The following is a 19,354-nucleotide window of genomic DNA, read 5'->3' as shown; positions in this document are numbered from 1 at the left end:
TTTAGTTAAAATAAGGCCAAGAATTATGTGTAAATTCTTTACTCAAGTCTAAGAATGCTTTGTGAACCCGGGGCCAGGCCTTTGTTGTAATGTCTTCGGTATTCGCTACAGACACATGCAATCAAAATAAATCTGAAGGTGATATGCCTAGGGACACTTTCAGTTACGTAACACCACTTGTCTGGGATTTTTTTTTTTTAGAGATTCGTCTTTGCTAATTTTATATACACAAATAGTGCACTAAATGTCATTAACACAAATTTTAGACACGTTGTAAAATGGGATGTAAAACATGCGACAAGCTCTGTGATGTTGTAACATTTATTGTTGATTTAAGAAAGCAAAATACGTGATCGACTTAAATATAGACCATCGTTTGCCAAATAACACATATTTGGTTATCGGTTGTGTTGACCCGTTTTGTTATCTCAAAATTGAACAAAAATTGAAAAGGTAGGTGGATTATTTTGGTAACTGACACAAAGTGTGAAATGCAAAATATGGATTTTTAGTATATCGTCATGACAATAATATATTTATTACTTGGACCTAGTATATATTTATAATACTGCTTTATTACCTGCAGTATGGGGCATATGGATGCAAGGTTATCACTGTTCGAATAGAAACTGAGTGTGGAAATCCATAGCTCGCGTCACCGATGTGTACAGAACATCTCGGGCATTATAAATGAAACACGAGTCTACGAGGCACGATACACTGTAAATATTGCCAATATTACCCGTTTTGTATTCAAACGTATAAAGCTAAACCAGTCTATTTGCTCAACTGTGAATGAATGTGGGGCATGTCAAATATAAACCATACACTGTTACACGTTTCCTAGAGACGGCCATTTTACACAGCTATTTGAGAACCCATTGGACGACTGTTGGTGGCTAGAAACGCATCCAGTGAACTATATAGTTACCATACAATATAGGTAAGAACGTTGAAGACTTGATATATCGATCGATGTGTAAGCCGTTATTGACGAGTTGGTAATTACATTGTTTCAACAACGTGACTAAATAATCTGTTTTAAAGGACAGAAATCACACAATAGTGATTGGAGAACAGGCACCTGTTTGTCTGACGAACGATTAATACTACACTATTATGCACCATTCATTCTAAACGATGCCTCGATTAATAAATAGATGATAGCTAAAGCCAAATTGCCAAATAAGTAACAATACTATGAAATGGCTCGAGGAGAAAGGACACAGCTCACCAATTATTCCTACCTCCAAACAAGGGCGAAAGTTATTTTTAGACTTTCTCTCCCTCCCCCCTTTTCCTGCTATTGCATAGCGATCGTTGTTGACTTTTTGTTGTAGAATCGGAGAAAAGGTGTGAATATTGGTGAATCGGTGAATAGTCGTGATTTTGAGGTGGAAGATTACGAAAGTTAAGAGGTTGGTTAGGTTGAAATGTAGGGCGGAAAGTTGCTCGTTTTTGCCTCTGCTTCCAGTTTGTGTATCTTAAGTTTTCCATTATGAATATCATACGTGCTTTTGAGCAAGAGGTTGCCAGATGTTGCTCCGTTTGTGGTACAAAGCGCTCTACTCAACGACAATTTAAGTTAAGAGCCTGTTCTATCACATACGTGATAATGACTGACATCAATATTGTCCCTAAACATTAAAGTCAATGCAGAAATCAATAGTGATCTGGCCTTTTCTTCGATTCTACACCAAAAGGTCAACAAAAATCGCCATGCAAAAGGAGGAAAAAGGGAAAGGGAGAGAAAGAATAAAAATAACTTTTGCCCTACGGGTGACGGCGTAGAAATATTTGGTGACCTGTGTCCATCTGTGTGCAAACCATTAATATTTGTAAATTGGAGTTGTGTCCCTTTGACCACAGCTGAATTCAGATACACTGATTTGAATATATTTCTTAAATTTGTGTAAATGGTTGTTGTTAATCATTTAAGGTAATACGTTAAGATGGAAGACGGCAATGACCCCGTACAGAATGACACCTCGGGTAAAGATAATCCCATGGAACAGTTAAATGAGGAGTATGAAGAAGCTGAACAGTCTCAAAGTTTCCTTCAACGTATGGAGAATGGCCATTACAGAATCAAGTTCTTTCGAACAGTTGCCATACTGTTTGGCTTCGTTACTCATGTAAGGACACGCCGTACGTAATTTAAAGGAGAGGTGGTGGGGATAGATTATCTTCCAATCTACACACACTTCAGTTTTTTTAGTACCAACATTATTGTATACCTTTGTTGCAATGTTTGGCGTTTGCCCCTTTCCACACCCGTCAAATCAACTTGACATATTCGATGGGTGGGGTAGGTGTATCCGATATAGTTACAATGACATATGGTATCACTATCACACAGTTTTTGTCGAATGCACGTGTTCATAAACTGATAAGCTTTGTAGTCCATTTTGTTTAATTCTTCACCAAATTCCACAACTTTATATTATTTACAGGGTATTGTTTTTAGTCAAAGGGGACCATCATTTCTAGACTTACAACTTATCACCGATACAGATGTCGAGAAAGCCTCTACATATTTCACGGCTACTGCAGTTGGTTATATGTCTGGTTCCTTTGCTGGTGGAGTCCTTTTCGACAGATTCAACAGCGTGATTCTGCTTTTCTTACCAATGTTCGGGTTATCTTTGTCAGTAATCGTTATACCCCTTTGCTCATATTATGGTCTGATGTTGACGATGATGTTTGTCAGTGCAGTTTTTATGGGTTGGTATGATACGGGTGAGTTGTTTGTTTTATTTGGTTGTATGGAATCAGTCTGTGTTACATGAACGGATCCAGGAAGTGTGGAGAGGCCACATATATATTTTGGCTTTTTTGATGTTTTCATTTAGATCATGCATTATTTCTAACCTACATCTAATTTCATTGTGTTGGTGGAGGGGGTTTAGGTGCCTCAACACCCAGACACCACACGATCCCATTTATGCTGTATTCGTTACCGCTTGGAAATACGAGGGGTGATTGATAAGTAGTGAACCTCGATTGGAAAACCGTGCAACACAATGATACCACGTTTTGCACGTGCACTATTATGTTCCTCGGGCTCTGTCACAAACTTTCATCACATTCGGTTAAATTGTTTGGTTGTGACAGGTCATAACAATCAAGTAGGGTCTGTTGTTATCAGAAAATGGACCATATCATGGCGAGAGCTGTGATTAAATATCTGAATAAAAAAGGGCCTAACACCGAAAGCCATACATGATGATATGGTTGAGACATTAGGAGATGATGCTCCTTCATATGCCACAATTTAAAGGTGGTCAGCTGAATTCACGCGTGGTCGAGACAGCATTGAAGACGAACCACGCCCTGGTCGACCAAAAACTGTGTCAACACCTGAAATGGTACCAAAAATCCATGATCTGATAATGAATGACCGGCGAGTTACTGAACGATTCATAGCTGGGGTAGTTGGTATTAGCCAGGAGAGAGTTCATTCTATTATCACTGACACTTTGGAAATGACAAAGGTTTCAGCACGATGGGTGCCAAAGCTTTTAACGCCTGATCAAAAGCGTTCAAGACACATGTCAGAAGAGAATCTGGCCTTATTTGAAACCGATCCTGACCGCTTCCTAAAACAAATTGTTACTATGGATGAAACTTGGGTCCACCACTTTCAGCCAGAAACAAAAGAGCAGTCAAAACAGTGGAAACATTTGACGTCGCCGACTCCAAAGAAGGCAAATCCTGTTTCATCGGCAGGAAAGGTGATGGCCTCAGTATTCTGGGATTCTGATGGTGTTCTCATGGTGGATTACCTCCAAAAGGGTCAAACAATTAACGGTAGATACTATGCAGCACTTATAAGGCAGTTGAGGCAAGAAATTAAGACCACAAGACGAGGAAAGCTGACCAAAGGTGTGATTTTCCACCAGGACAATGCACCAGTGCACAAATCAGCTGTTGCCATGTCAGCAATTCATGACTGTGGTTTTCAACTTCTTCAGCATTCACCCTACTCTCCTAATTTAGCTCCCTCAGACCTCTATCTGTTTCCAGCTCTGAAGAAATGTCTTTCCGGTAGGTATTTCCCGTCTGACGATGACGCCATTACCGCTGTGGATGATTTTCTACACACCCAAGACAGAACTGGAATAAAGGCTCTGCAACACCGATGGCAGAAGTGTATTACATTGAAGGGGGAGTATGTTGAAAAATAAATGCATTTGATTTGAATTTCTTGTTTCTTTCTGTGTTAGAGTCACGATTTATCAATCACCCCTGGTATGGTGTTTCTCACTAGGAAATAGTAAATACCATACTTGTCTTGTTCTGGTACACAAGTTGGAAAATCAACATGACTGCCATTATCCCTTCAAGGATTATAAAGACCGTTAATTTGTGAAATTTAAATCGCTTAAGGAATATCAATCCAAGGATATGATGAATTGGAAATTTATCAACGTTCGACATCCAATGGAAACGATACAGACAAACCAGTGTAATCTTTAAGTATTGGTAAATCTTTTGATGAGCCTCTTTTAAATCCATTTCAATCCAGGAAAATGTCTACATATACCGGTGATGGCCTATATTGGTTTAGTATTCTTAATTAAATGTGTAATAATCAATCTGAGAACATTTGGTCGTACATTAAGCCGCGAATATTTAGATATATAGGGCCTAATGTCCCAAAAATGGAAATGTCGATGAGCGGCACGGTCAATTAGCTTAGCATAGGTCTACCGGTAATATCTAATTATTTGTATCGGTATGTAGACATTTTAAATTCAAAGAAATGTACGTTAGTCCCGAAAAGACCTAGTTTGTGCAGAGTTTTCTTTCACGTTACAGGAACATTTTTATTGATATTGACCGTACGCCCTAAAACCTGAACTGCCGTACAATAACATGTTAGAACAAAATAGAAAGCCGGGTATTTTTCTAGTTTACTGTTTAATGTGTTTCTTGTCATTGTTTAAAAAATGTATCCCAATATGTAAAATCCTATAAATCACGTATTCAGATCTATAAGCACGTCCACAACAAGCATTTTACTACAAAAATAGTATAACCGTTCAAAACGTTCAACTGTGTAACTGGGGCTGCCATCTTGTTATGTCATATGTCGTGAACTCGATACAAATTTAGCTACCCGAGTTCTTCAGTAGAAATCACGACTTACGAGCCGATTTTTGTAGTTACGAACGCTATACTTACCATTTCGTTAGTCGTTTTTCCCATAAAACTTAGGAGTAACGAATACAGCATAAGTCCGACTTTGGTCAGGTCGTTCAAAGATGTTTGGTTTTGGGAAGATTTATTTTTTAGTGATGAGAGGCATGTTGTTATTCTACACCACCCTCATTGAATCCCGTCCCTCTTTCCTTTATATACTATTCAAAAAAAGTAGGGGATATTTGATTTTTAAGTGTTATTAAAGTCACCTAATGAAACTGACGAAGAAACAAATGACAAAATGAAATGAAGTTCACATTCATCGATTTATTCCAAATGATCGTTAGACTAAGTAAGGCACAGACTGACCATTATAAGGGTAAAATGATACCCGGGGTCAAACAGCAAAGTTACCACAGCATCACAACCAAGTCAGTAACGGGTAAATCCTCCTCTGTTTGCCAAACAAGCATTGATCCGACGTGGCATACTCCTAATGAGACGTCTAAGGTCATTTTGGTCCAGATTGTCCCATTCCTGTTGCAACGCAGCAGCAAGTTCTTGGACATTGGCAGGACGTTGTTGACGTTGACGTAACCTCTGTCCAAGCATGTCCCAGACATGCTCGATGGGGGAGAGGTCGGGACTTAGTGCTGGCCAAGGTAATGTGGTGATGTTCTGTTGTTGGAGGTAACCTGTAACGATCCTGACCCTGTGACATCTTGCGTTGTCATCCTGGAAGATGAAACGGCGGCCATGACGTCGTGCGAACGGCACAACATGGACTGCCAAGATGTTGTCCCGGTAGTACTGGCCTGTAACACGCCCTGCAACAACATGTAAAGCCGTTCTTCCAGCAACAGTGATGCCTCCCCACACCATAACAGAACCACCCCCAAATCGATCATGTCTGATGACGTTAACGTCTTGGAAGCGCTCGTTTCGACGACGCCACACCCTCCTACGTCTGTCCAAAAAATCAACAGTGAACCTTGACTCATCTGAAAACATCACATTGCTCCAGCGTCGATTATCCCAGTGTTGACGATCCCTACACCAACGACGTCTTGCCTGAATGTGATGATCTCTCAAACCAGGGATCACGCGAGGACGTCGGGCGCGAAGGTGACCCCCTATGCAGTCGATTCCGAATCGTCTGGCCACCCACTCTCACACCAGTGTCTGTTTGAAGACGAGCGCTGATCTGATTTGCTGTGATGACACGATTTCTCAAGGCCAAGGTACGGATAAATCGATCCTGGGCTTGAGTTGTCGCCCTTGGTCGACCTGAGCGTGGTCTGTCCTGTACAGATTGTGTATCACGGTATCTGGACCATAGCCTGCTTATGACAGACTGAGAAACATTCATCGTCCGCGCCACAACCGCCTGTGTTGTGCCGATCTGTAGCATGCCAAGGGCACGTAACCTTTCATTTTGGTTAAGCCGACGCATATCAAAATTTGTTTTCTGGTCACTAAAACAATTAAACTGATGTTTCCACCCTGGAATTCAATGCCACAATGACTGTAACATTCAAAGTCAGAGTCGTGCAAATCTTGGGTTGGACCCCCATGATGATCCCAAGCATCAACTGCATTCCATGCGGTAGCTATTGGTGCGTTTGGGCGTCACATGTAACTGGAAATGTTTCTTCTGTTAGGTTCTATAGTGACTTTTTTCGTAGTCATTTGCATATTTTAGTATTATGCCCCCAAAATCAAATATCCCCTACTTTTTTTGAATAGTATATCTCACAATCAACAATCCACCAGTACATGTCTGATGGTGCATTCGTCTGGTGTTACTTGTGGAAATTTTATAATCTAACTGATATTCCTGATTCCCCAAATGAATTCTTGAGTCTGAAATGTCAATGAAATCAGACTGCTCAGTGAGTCACTCGGTATGACAACACGTACACTTTATCGTCTTCTGGTGGAAGATCGTCGATATAGCATCACGGATGGATACGAACAGTAGGGTGTTTCACTTTTCACTTTTTTGGAATTTCTAAGGTTTCTACCCGTCACCGAAGTCCACTCGGGGTCAAACTTACACCGTAATATTTTCAGAATTTTCTTGCCAAAAATGGCTGCCGACGGCCATTTTTTCCAAAATTGCGACTATTTTCTGGATTTTCGGACGTTTTGAGCTTGACAGATCACTTAGAAAGGTCAGGTATGGCTTGTAATGTGTCTATTTTAAGCTTTTCAGGTATGTAGAGTCCATTCCCGCTATCTTAAATGAGAGTGTCAGAATCCAAGATGGTGGAAATCCAAGATGGCGCCCCAAATCATCTATTTTCGTGACATGGAAAAGCATTTTTCAAAGACTATGTCATTCTGAACATCATTTTGTCCCTGATAATAAAATTTTCACTCATAAAATTCATTATCAGGGCCAAAATGATGTTCAGACTGACACTGATCTACCTTTGGTTGAAAATGGCGAAAGGTAATGACTGAAGGTGAAGTTCCGATGGAGTATATTCACCACACTATTAATCTGGCAGAACTATGACTGAACCTGGAAATTGTTTACAAAGTTGTTTTTTTATGATTGATTTTAGTAGCCTAAGGTGTCATCTTTCAGAATGTGACGGGTGAACCTCGGTAACCCTCGAGCGTTTTGAGAAATTCAAGATGACATCCAAGACAGCCGACATTTCACTAAATACACTGAGATCGTTCATTATGTTGTGGGGTGATTAGATGATAGTAAAATCCAAAATGCCAGATAATATGGCCCTTTAACTCGTTAGCGGCGGTTGGGAGCGATTATTTCAGCAAACCAAACTATATCTAGAGACAAATTATATATTTCTGGATATATGAGCATATGAGTGATACAATAACACTACATACATGCCTATCAGGAGCACCCTAGCACAAGCTGTTTTTTGAATATTTAAAAAAAACCCAACAAATTCTATCCGCAAAACACTAAAATAACTAGGTAATATTCCGTTTAATCCTCTAGTCGTGTTTCTGGCTGCAACCTGCGACAGCACAAGCGCAAAATACTGTATAATCTAAGCCATCCCTAGTGTAGCTACAAGAACGCGTACTACATGTCACTCTTGCATCCACATCTGATGAGTCACGTAACAGACTCCGGAGCACGTTGACCGGTTGTAATGTTCTCAATTTAGTGTCCTTAGCCCAGCAATATAGTTCCTGCGGATTACGATCTTCCAGTCAACGCCACACAATGGCTTGGTGATGACATCTTTTTACGTTCCCTACACATGCATCATTCTTTGGAGCAAGACTACATGGTTTAGGTGGGGATGATGACGACACATTTCCCGTTTTGGATGCCTATACCCTCCAACATCTTTCAGGCAGCGATTTAAAAGAGCTCTGTCTATAACAAGCTTCTTACAATTGAATCACCAATCGAGGAAAGAACAACCGTTGACATTGGTTCAACTTCTGAGAAACGTAATCCAGTACCATTGAAATCCTGCCAGCTCATGCTCTTACTGGATGTGACACGGTTACGTGCTGTTACGTCGTGGGGAAAGAAACAGCTTTGAAAGTGGTGAGAGCTTAATTGTATTCTCTCTTTAGACGCTCCAATAGAATCTATGCTTGCACAGGCCACTGTACATGTCTGCTGGTTATGGACAAAGTTCTAGCAAATCGATGTCTGAAACACGTTGGAGGGTATGGACAATTGGACATCCAAAACTGAAATGTATGGTCAGCATCCCCCCACCCAAACCAGGTAGTCTTGCTCAACGAATGATGCATTTGCAGGGAACTTGATCCGGAACTCTTGCTGGGTGAAGGTTACTAAATTGAGAACATTACAACCTGCCAACTTGCTCCAGAGTCTGTCGTGTGGCCCTGGAGCTCCTGATAGGTATGTATGTGGTGTTATCATATCACTCATATGCTCCTATGTCCAGAAATATACTTTGTCTCTAGATGTAATTTGGTTTGCTGAAATATTCGCTCCCAACCGCCGCTAACGAGTTAAAGGGCAATATTATCTGGCATTTTGGATTTTACTATCATCTAATCACCCCACAACATAATGAACGATTTTAGTGTATTTAGTGAAATGCCGGCCGTCTTGGATGCCATCTTGAATTTCTCAAAACGCCCAAGGGTTACCGAGATTCACCCGGCACATTCTGAAAGAGGACACCTTAGGCTACTAAAATCAATCATAAAAAAAACTTTGTAAACAATTTCCAGGTTCAGTCATAGTTCTACCAGATTAATAGTATGGTGAATATACTCCATCGGAACTTCACCTTCAGTCATTACCTTTCGCCATTTTCAACCAAAGGTAGATCAGTGTCATTCTGACATCATTTTGGCCCTGATAATGAATTTTATGAGTGCAAAATTTATTATCAGGGCCAAAATGATATTCAGAATGACATAGTCTTTAAAAAATGCTTTTCCATGTCACGAAAATAGATGATTTGGGGCGCCATCTTGGATTTCCACCATCTTGGATTCTGACAATCTCATTTAAGATAGTGGGAATGGACTCTACATACCTGAAAAGCATATAATAGACACATTACAAGCCATACCTGACCTTTCTAAGTGATCTGTCAAGCTCAAAATGTCCGAAAATCCAGAAAATAGTCGCAATTTTGGAAAAAAATGGCCGTCGGCAGACATTTTTGACAAGAAAATTCTGAAAATATTACGGTGTAAGTTTGACCCCGAGTGGACTTCGGTGACGGGTAGAAACCTTAGAAATTCCAAAAAAAGTGAAAAGTGAAACACCCTAACGAACAGTTATTAAGTAGTTTCCCCGCGTATTCCTTGCTACACAATACCCGATACATTCCATATGTGCTGATACTCCTTTAGGGAATGTGTGATTCATCTTAGAAAACGTATCCCTTTTCACCTGACTGTCAGTTGTCTTGCATTTGCGCTAGAGAAAAAGCACGGGTATAGATAATGTCTATGGGTCAATGGCGGGTTTCCGTTAATCTCGATCTTAGATGCCGTTAGGAGCAATGTCAAATTGTATGTGGACTGCTACGCCCATCCACCACCTTGCCGATCATAATATCACCACAAGGGTCTGTTACTTATTTTGTTTAACACGTATCCAAAACTCACTAATCTTTATGGTATTTACACCGTTCTATTGCTGATTACCTGTTGCAGAATTAATAGTCAATTATACAATTCTCATAATAGTATTGCTTTCCGAAAAGTACTTTTATTATTCTACAGTAAATTCAGGTGAACACCCCTTAGAGTAAATTTTAGTTGCAATAAACCTTTGGCAGAAATAATGTATTTTCTGTAATGTACTATTTTAAATATTTGTTTCAGCTGGGAATGCTGATGTGGTTGCGACGTGGGGCGCAGAAGGCCATTCCTACATACAAATTATGAATTTTATGTTTGCCGTTGGAGGTTTAATTGCACCATTAATAACAGAACCTTTTCTGTCATACCCGGCAGACGACTCCATGGATAGCTCATCGGTAATACCACCAACCGAATCATCCAACACCAGCTTCACATTCCCCGTATTGACAAACACGTCATCGTTTCCTGAAGGGTTCAATAACTATTCTGATGTTAAACACGTGGACTCATCTGGTGAAACACGTTTAATTTATGCTTATATCATATCAGGACTATTGACATTCCATGCTTCACTACCATTCTTCGTCTTGTTTTTAAATGACAAAATGCATAAGAAAATGAACAAAAAGCTTAAATCAAAGGACACAGAAAGGCCAAGGAAACGGGACCTGCCATTGACATACTTTATTCTGACCATAGTTTTCATTAATGCTATATATTTTTTTGACTGTGCTGTTGAGGATACTTTTTCTGGTTACTTGTTAACGTTTGTTGTTATGCAGCTAAAATGGAACAAATCGCAGGGCAGTCTAGTAACGTCTGTTTACTGGGGATCATTTGCAGTCTTGCGGTTTATTGGAATATTTCTGATTCGGTGCTTGACGCCAGTTAAATGGCTTTTCATTTTCACAAGTGCGTTAACCGTATCATTGTTCGGATTTTTCTTATGTGCCAAATACGAACTCCATATTGGTGTGTGGTTATTCACAGCTTTGGTTGGTGCGTCTATTTCCATTATTTTTGCCACAGGACTAAACTGGATTGAACAATCGGTTCTAAGATTAACTGGTAAAGTTCTATCATCAATTATCATTGCTGGAGCGTGTGGCTCCATGTTAAATCCGTTAATAATAGGGCACCTCATGCAAGAATTAACTCCGATGTGGTTTTGCTATTTATTTTTAATAGAAATAGTTCTCTACTTTTTATTTTTCGGAATTTTATTTTACTTTTCCCGTACAGTTTTGATAAAAGTGAGATATGTAACTCCGACCGAGCAAGAAATAGGCGAAGAAAGTTCATCCATTCAAAAAGCATTTCTTGAAAATGGAGGAAGAGAAGTCTCGGAATAATAATTGGGCCAGTTCCAAAATTAATGCATTAATCACTGTTTGGTTCGGTTCATTAAAATATATAGTTTGTGGAGAAATGAAAAATTGTGCCATAAACTAAAACGATGTGATAATTCTGAACAAGTAATCAAACTCTGCCGGACTAAGAATGTAGTGTGTGTATTTACAATGAAATGATACTTACGGACTAAAATTTATTGAAGGAGACTATGTTTGCTTTATATTTTCTACTGTATTTTGGTGAATATCCATGCTTTTAGGGCCATGAAGGATCAGAAAGCTAGTAAACAAATATCAATTAAAGAAATCACCTACTAAAATGACGTCAGACTAATAGATTCCTTTAACCAAGGGTATACATAATAGAAATTGTCAACCCCCTTCAACATTATTGAGACCACTGTGCTCTCTGTGGTTATAAACATAACGATGATGAAAATGTTTAAACCGGTGTTTCAGGCCCAACATGTCATGGATTTAAGGTTCAAGTCAATGGAGAGAGAATTACTAGTCTTAATCCTGATGTATTTTTTATTAAACGATACGCTTTTAGACGCTATGATTCAGTATGATGAAGTAAAAGAAATATTGGGGGGGGGGGGGGGGCAGAGATCCAATATTACTAAACAAACATGTATACGCGACTTCTTTGAATTCACAACTAGATAAAAAGTACATGTATTGTTATTGTTATACTACATGAATAAAAAAAATATATGCAATCTATATCTGTATTTTTTGTGATAGGGGTTGGGGCAATATTGGATACCTCTAGTCAAAGAGCACCTCCATTAAGCAAGCATTTTTAAATTTTCCTTGGGTGCTTGCTTAATACAAGTTCTACTGTAGTATCTGTTGTGACAGAGATTATTTTTCTCGACATCCCGTTTTTCGCGTTTGAAAATGATTGTCATCTGTTAAAACAATATTACAACCTAAATCATTTTTTCTTTATTTGAAAATTGAAGTCTCTTCTAAAATTGGATTTTATCTTTAGTTAAGATTTCGAGAAACAGGGCCCAGATCTCTACTTTAGGCTCTAAGTTAAAATCTGTGAAATTATATCACACCTGCTGTGACAAATTATAGGGAAATAAGAGGGCAGTAGTACAATGCGATATAAAGCCGATGTGATTTCTAATTTATTGCTTGGGGTGAACCAGCAGCGTAACTAGAGTCTGGCGCGGAGTCCGGGTGGTTCTGCCAATAAAGTCCACCAAGTTTGCCGTAACTCCCACCCCCCCACCATACATAACCCCAATAGTTATGCCACTGTTCAGATACCTACTGGCCCAGCTTCCATGGGATCGTCCTCTGTCATTCTGAACAGTAGACGCACTTCTCTTCTCTGATAAGTGAGAACTTGCCTGTTGCAATCCCAAACTCAATTTGGTTACGATAAGTGTTCCGATCCCACAATTGCATCAAAATGGCCTATTCTTAATCAAAGATCAAACAACTATGGAACAATGTTAAGCAATGCAAAATTTAGTGGGGTTTAAAGCTAGGTGGGGGTTGGATGGCTGAATGGTTAGCGTGCGCGCGCTGTATCATAAAGTCTGTCATTGAGTCGACTGGCGTGGTTTCGAATCCCCGGTTGTACGTGACAAGGAGTAGGGTCGCCTGTCCAACCTCGTGGGTTTTCTCCGGGTCCTCCGGTTTCCTCCCACTGCTAAAGACCCCTACGCGCAAGCGAATTATTGAAATAAAATAAAACCATGTTAGTCCCAAAATGACCTAGTTTGTGTCGGGTGGACGTTAAACCCCATTTCTCTCTCTCTCTCTCTCTCTCTCTCTCTTAAAGCTAGGTCGACACAAGTAACGCGCAGGACAATTTCGTAAACTGTAGATCATATTGTTCATTTGAGCCCGAGGAAAATCCCCGTAACTTTCCAATTTAGCGATCTCGTTAACCCGTTACTAGTCAGTATTCTCGATAGATGGGCTAATAAAGACGGGCATATGCCATACAGTGTGTTGTAAGTGAAATTCCAACTGCCAAGGGATCTTTTACGTGCATGCCAATGTATACATGGGACCTTGGTTTTTCGTATCATCCGAAGGAAAAGACAGCTGTCCTTCTTAGGCCCTCCCTTCTGCACCCCTGACAAGGGTAAACCACGTTGGAAAATCCCGATGAACTTTCTCGGCCAATGCAGGGATCGAACACCCGACCTCCAGGCTATCGAGCCAGCGTCTTACCCACCTAGCCACCGTGGTTCCCAATTCGCAATACAATATACAGTACGTGTAAAATGAAGAATTGATGAACAGTGGATATCACCATACACTGTGCAATAATTACACACATCCAGATGGCAATTGCTTAAAATTGCCTCTCTGTAATACCTAACTAAGAGAGAGAGAGAGCGTTGGGTTTAACGTCCACAAACTAGGACATTTCAGGACTTAATACCGGAGGACCCAGAGAAAACCCACGAGGTTGTCACGTACAATCCACTTGGCTCAACCTATTTTATTTGCTCTCATTCTGATCTATAATTCGTTTCTGTTTTTATATATTTTCGATGGCCTCTACTACAAGATCTGACCAGTTGTAGTGGGAGGTCGCGTCAGGAGTCATACATTTGATTAACCAATCCGTGTTGATGTTTTTATTAGGATACCCGCGGTTCCGTGCATCACACGCCAAGAACTCGCTGCAATAGAGCGTTACATTGGCCTATTCCTGATATCAAAACGCGGGTTATATAACAGATCTTCCAGATCCTAGTGTTGGGATGGCCTAGTGGTCTAAAGTGTCGCGCTTCGACCTCTAGCTGGCCGGTCACCTCTGGCTTACGGTTGTGGTTTCGATCCCTGGTGTGAACGTATGTGGCTTGAAGATAGGGGGCGCCTTGTCAACCTCGTGGGTTAACTCCGGGTACTCCGGTTTTCTTCCACAGGAAAGACCCTCGCGCGTGCGTTAAGATAATAAAAATAAAAATAAGACTTGTATGCGATATCACCTTCGGTGGAAGCAGACGTTAAACACTACGAAGAAGAACAACAACATCCTAATGTAGTAAACACAAGTAAAACGACTATAAAAAAACGAAACTAAATAGGATCTGTGTTTTAATCAGTTTGAGGTACTCTGCAACTCTCTGACAAATACTTAAGACAAAGCTGAGTTTTGTAGGCTTCGAAGAAAAATCTTTATGTATGTTTCTCCACCATCATAACTCACTTTGACTTATAAGCTAGATGTAATAAGTTATTGCGTGTCATGTCCTCATTTTCTAAATATAAAAACAGTTTAAACCTCTGTTAATTGTTTATTGTCAAAGACATTCCATGGACCTATTTAAAGGCAATGTGGGTAGTACCATCTTCCACGTGGTGTCCTAGATCGGTCTCGGAATTTCAATTTCATGGTAGCATCACAGAACGTTTCAGGACAACAGTCATATTGTTGTTCGTGGACTTCTGATGAATGTTCCACTATCTGCCATCTCCAACCACCTTGGTATTCAGACAGGTCAATCATATCATCAACTCGGGTAATATTCATATCATGGCAATTGTGTGCCCAAGATCCGAATTTTAGGGAACATACATACGTGTCAGCTGTAGGATCGGCGTTAGGACAGTAAACTTTCATATTTGTTATGGGTATGTATGTTACTTCGCCAGTATACGCAATAACGCAGTTGACATCCCCATCAACGATCATACCTGATTTGACACTGAAATAGACGGAATACGAAACTGCGGCATACAGACGTAAAATAAAATTGAATATTTAGTTACTCAAGTTTTATGTATTTTGAACTGAAGGCTTTTGGGAAAAGCAAGCAAGTACTTTTCGTTTTTTAAATTAGTTATATCCCAAAGAAATAAGAAGCAAAATTTGAATATGGTGTGGCCCTAGCCACGTGAACGCGTGTGTTACCTAGCTAAATAGAGCGATATTTGTTAGTGGATTTCAGATACCAAAGTATGCTACAGGGTTCAGGATACCTCTGAGTCAGAGACCATCAACATAGTCACTGGCCAGGTACTCACAATACAAAAGTACACAAAAGTGTTTTTAAACTATAAAATAAACTTTCCTGATAAGATGTTATGGTTTTCCAAAAGAATGAAAGAGTGCACTATATTGTACGAATAGGTTGTGCATTACATACTTGAATAAATGGAATATTGAATTCGAATCCATACTTCGCTTAACTATTACGTCTTTTAAGAGTGTACGTTTGAAATCATTTTAACCATTGCTCGATATGCCTCTTTATGCGACATCTGACCATGTAAATATTCGACAAAAACAAGAACTAAACAAGGAAAACGGCCCATCTGTTCAGATAAAAAATATAATCTATTAAATTTGATTTATACCACGGTCGGCACACTAACTTCAATTAATCCCCATGTCTCGATAGTTCAACAATATTTATCTGGAATTATAACTTACCTGTTGTAGAGTTTAATATCTGGTTTGGTAACACCGGAACAAGGAATACTTATTTTAGTTATATTACCATAATCAGATGGTTTCCATGCAAATCTACCATCAGTCCATTGTATCAGTAACCAGGCTGTGATTTCAAAAATTTGGCTCTTTGGATCCTTGATAAAATAGTAAACACAGTATAACAGGTAATCATTACAGGGCTGTGAAGTGTTTGTGGTCAATATTTAGCTACTATATGACCGAGTTTTGTGACGATATATTTAATAACTACATGTGTTTTCTGATAATATTCAGTGATTATACATGTTTTTGACGTTTATTGCAATGTTATGTCAATTTTGCATGTTATATGTCAACATTACATGTTTCGTAGCAGCTTTATATGTTATATGACAACATTATAATATGTTATATCACATCACGTTGTAATATATGGTTTATGACAACATACGATGGCAATAATTACTTGTTTGCAACGAAACGTTATGGTATATAGTGTCCAAGTACGTTTATTTCAGTACAATTATTGCCCAGTGTCTGGTTAAAATACCACAGAACAACAATGTTGCCAAATATAAGCGGTTTAGTATTTGTTTCATTGTAAAGGCTGAGAGAGAGAAATAAATGGGGTTTAACGTCCACTCGACACAAACTAGGTCATTTCGGGACTAAAACATGGTTCAATTTTATTTCAATAATTCGCTTGCGCGTAGGGGTCTTTAGCAGTGGGAGGAAACCGGAGGACCCGGAGAAAACCCACGAGGTTGGACAGGCGACCCTACTCCTTGTCACGTACAACCGGGGATTCGAAACCACGCCAGTTGACTCAATGACAGGCTTTATGATACAGCACGCACGTGCTAACCATTCGGCCACCCCCCCCCCCCCCCCGCCGCCCCATTGTAAAGGGTACTACTTACATAATCAATAATGTTTTGGAGCGTGAGCTCTATTTTAACGAAGGTCGTTTCATCTGGGTTATCTGGAATTACTCCTGTGGCTGCGCTAGCTATTGCCTTTATATCAACTTCCAGTTCACGTCTTTGAGAAGAGGCTGAAATCGTTAAACATTGAATTATCTTGAAACTACAGATGTCGATTACCACCTGTTATATTTTAGTGAAATACGAAATACGAAAACAGATTGAAGAAATAAGAATTAAGAACAATGAAAAAAGAGCTGTTTGGTCTTAAATAGTCTGGGCATGCTCCTAAACTTTCCGGCAATCAGGTTTTTCGGGCAGATTGTTAAAGTGAAAAGAAATAATATAGTATTTTGGGGTGAATTTACGAGATAACAAACTTGTTTCTTAAATTTGTCGGAAATCGAAATTTCTTTAAATTGACTATGGTTTTTGGGAAGTAAAATTTCTGATGCCCTTTGGATGGACCAAGTTCTAGTCGTTGTAGACCTCTTGCGCCTTTCCAATCGTCTAAATTTCAGAATTTGATGGGGGAGGCCCCGTATACCCCAAGGAGGCACACTTCGCACCTTCACAGTGTCGATCGATTGGGAATTTCAATTGCAAAACTATATTATTAAGGTTATATAGGACCAATCTCTAGTTGCAGTACTCACATGCGGGAAAATGCGTTTGCGGTCGTGTAGTTTTCAAAATTTACGGTGCTAGCTGGCGATCGACTAACGTGAACTTTTTCGAGCATTTCATTTCATCGGCCATTTACGCCTGTGAACGCAAATTACAAACATCATCTACTCACAGTTGTTAATTATTGCCTTATTGCATCGTTTTTGCCAACTGTTGTCATTTTATTTTCACTATAGTTTGTCGATAACATAAATCAAGTGGATCGCACTGGGATAAACATGATACTTGTGCAGCAGCGATATTAGGCTTCCAGAATGTAATCAGACGATAAGCTTATCATCCCGATGCGTGATTTGAATCAATTAGAATAACTTTCATACTACAATAGGAACACATTATCCAATAATGTTTCTGTTCCGTTCAGTGTTGTCCACGAAATTTTAATGAGAGGCCGGTTTTAAACTCGATAAAATCTTTAACCACTGTGCTTGTCCAATATAAGATATGCGAGTGGTGGACATATTCCAGTATCATGCCTCAAAGATTCTTACCTTGGGCTGCTAACATAAGCAGTACACAGAAAAGTATCTCCGTCTTCATTTTGTGATCAGCACTTCTCCTATTCTTCCGTTAATAACATTGAAATCCCTAGATCGCTACAATTTATACTTACTATTTACATACAGATTACCATATAATCGTTAATTTTTGTTTCACGGATAATTACAAAATTATCTACGCAAAAGGTCAATTTCACATTTGTTGGCCTTGACATTAAGTCATGTGTTACTTACAGAACACGTGTTTATGAATTGTGATTCGTCAACAATTTAATTTAGAATTCATTTTAAAAATCTCTTATGCTATCGGACAACCGTTTTGTTAATGTGTTCTATGTTAAAGGGGGTGAGGGTGGATGGCCGAATGGTGAGCACGTGCGCGCTGTATCATAAAGCCTGTCATTAAGTCAACTGGTGTGGTTTCGAATCCCCGGTTGTACGTGACAAGGAGTAGGGTCGCCTGTCCAACCTCGTGTGTTTTCTTCGGGTCCCCCGGTTTCCTCCCACTGCTAAAGACCCCTACGCGCAAGCGAATTATTGAAATAAAATTAAACCATATGTTAGTCCCGAAATGACCTATTTGTGTCGAGTGTACATTAAACCCCATTTCTCTCTCTCTCTTTGTTAAAGTTCCACGGTAGGAATATTAACACATAATTGATACAGAACTTCCAGATTAGCCCCCAATTTTTGATTTTAAAAATGTTACGAAATTTGAGAATTAGGCATTTAGCTTGATTTCTGTCTCGAATATTCCACAGTATTGTAACACAGTATTATTCGTCATTATAGATCTGTTTGAAACTTTGAAAGTCGCTGTGGCTTAATGAGTTAGACGCTGGGTCGCTAACCAGGAGGTCTCTGGTTCACTCCCGTTTTGGCCGAGACAGTTCCCCAGGGCTTTCGGGCGTGGTTCCCCATGGTCAGTGGTGCAGGACAGAGGGCCTGGCAAGCACAGTATAGTCGTTCGGATAGGACAAAAAACGATTTGTCGTGTGCACTATGGCGTACACGTAAAAGAATCGTTGATAGTTATAATTCTAAAAAGAGTAGGCCGTAGCGCCGCCGCCCGGGCAAAAGTTCCCTCATAGCACAGTCGGTGCAGACATGAAGGACATCCCCATTTTTATTTCCATTCGAACTTCAGACAGTTTAGCAGTTCATAGGGGCCCATTCCATAACCGTATTTTTGGGGGGAGGATTTCTATAGAATATTTGGTGACGGCCTTGTTTTTTTTTCGTCAGCCTTGAGCA

At 39.7% G+C, this 19,354-nt stretch overlaps 1 protein-coding gene across 2 annotated transcripts; it reads left to right on the top strand.

The window, feature by feature from the left end:
* The first annotated feature begins 367 nt into the window (after window positions 1-367).
* Window positions 368-12,301, top strand: LOC126823661 (sodium-dependent glucose transporter 1A). 2 transcript variants are annotated; one of them, XM_050552627.1, is made up of 4 exons: window positions 368-453; window positions 1,940-2,135; window positions 2,454-2,739; window positions 10,462-12,301. In XM_050552627.1, the coding sequence occupies exons 2-4, from the start codon at window positions 1,953-1,955 to the stop codon at window positions 11,571-11,573; spliced, it is 1,581 nt and encodes a 526-aa protein (XP_050408584.1). In that variant the 5' UTR covers window positions 368-453; window positions 1,940-1,952; the 3' UTR covers window positions 11,574-12,301. The 2 variants fall into 2 exon arrangements, with proteins under 2 accessions (XP_050408584.1, XP_050408583.1); XM_050552626.2 differs by lacking the exon at window positions 368-453 and adding an exon at window positions 707-943.
* The last annotated feature ends 7,053 nt before the right edge of the window (window positions 12,302-19,354 follow it).

The sequence above is a fragment of the Patella vulgata genome, chromosome 6 (assembly GCF_932274485.2).
Source record: "Patella vulgata chromosome 6, xgPatVulg1.2, whole genome shotgun sequence".
Lineage (NCBI taxonomy): Eukaryota > Metazoa > Mollusca > Gastropoda > Patellidae > Patella > Patella vulgata.
This window is presented reverse-complemented; position numbering and strand designations above follow the sequence as displayed.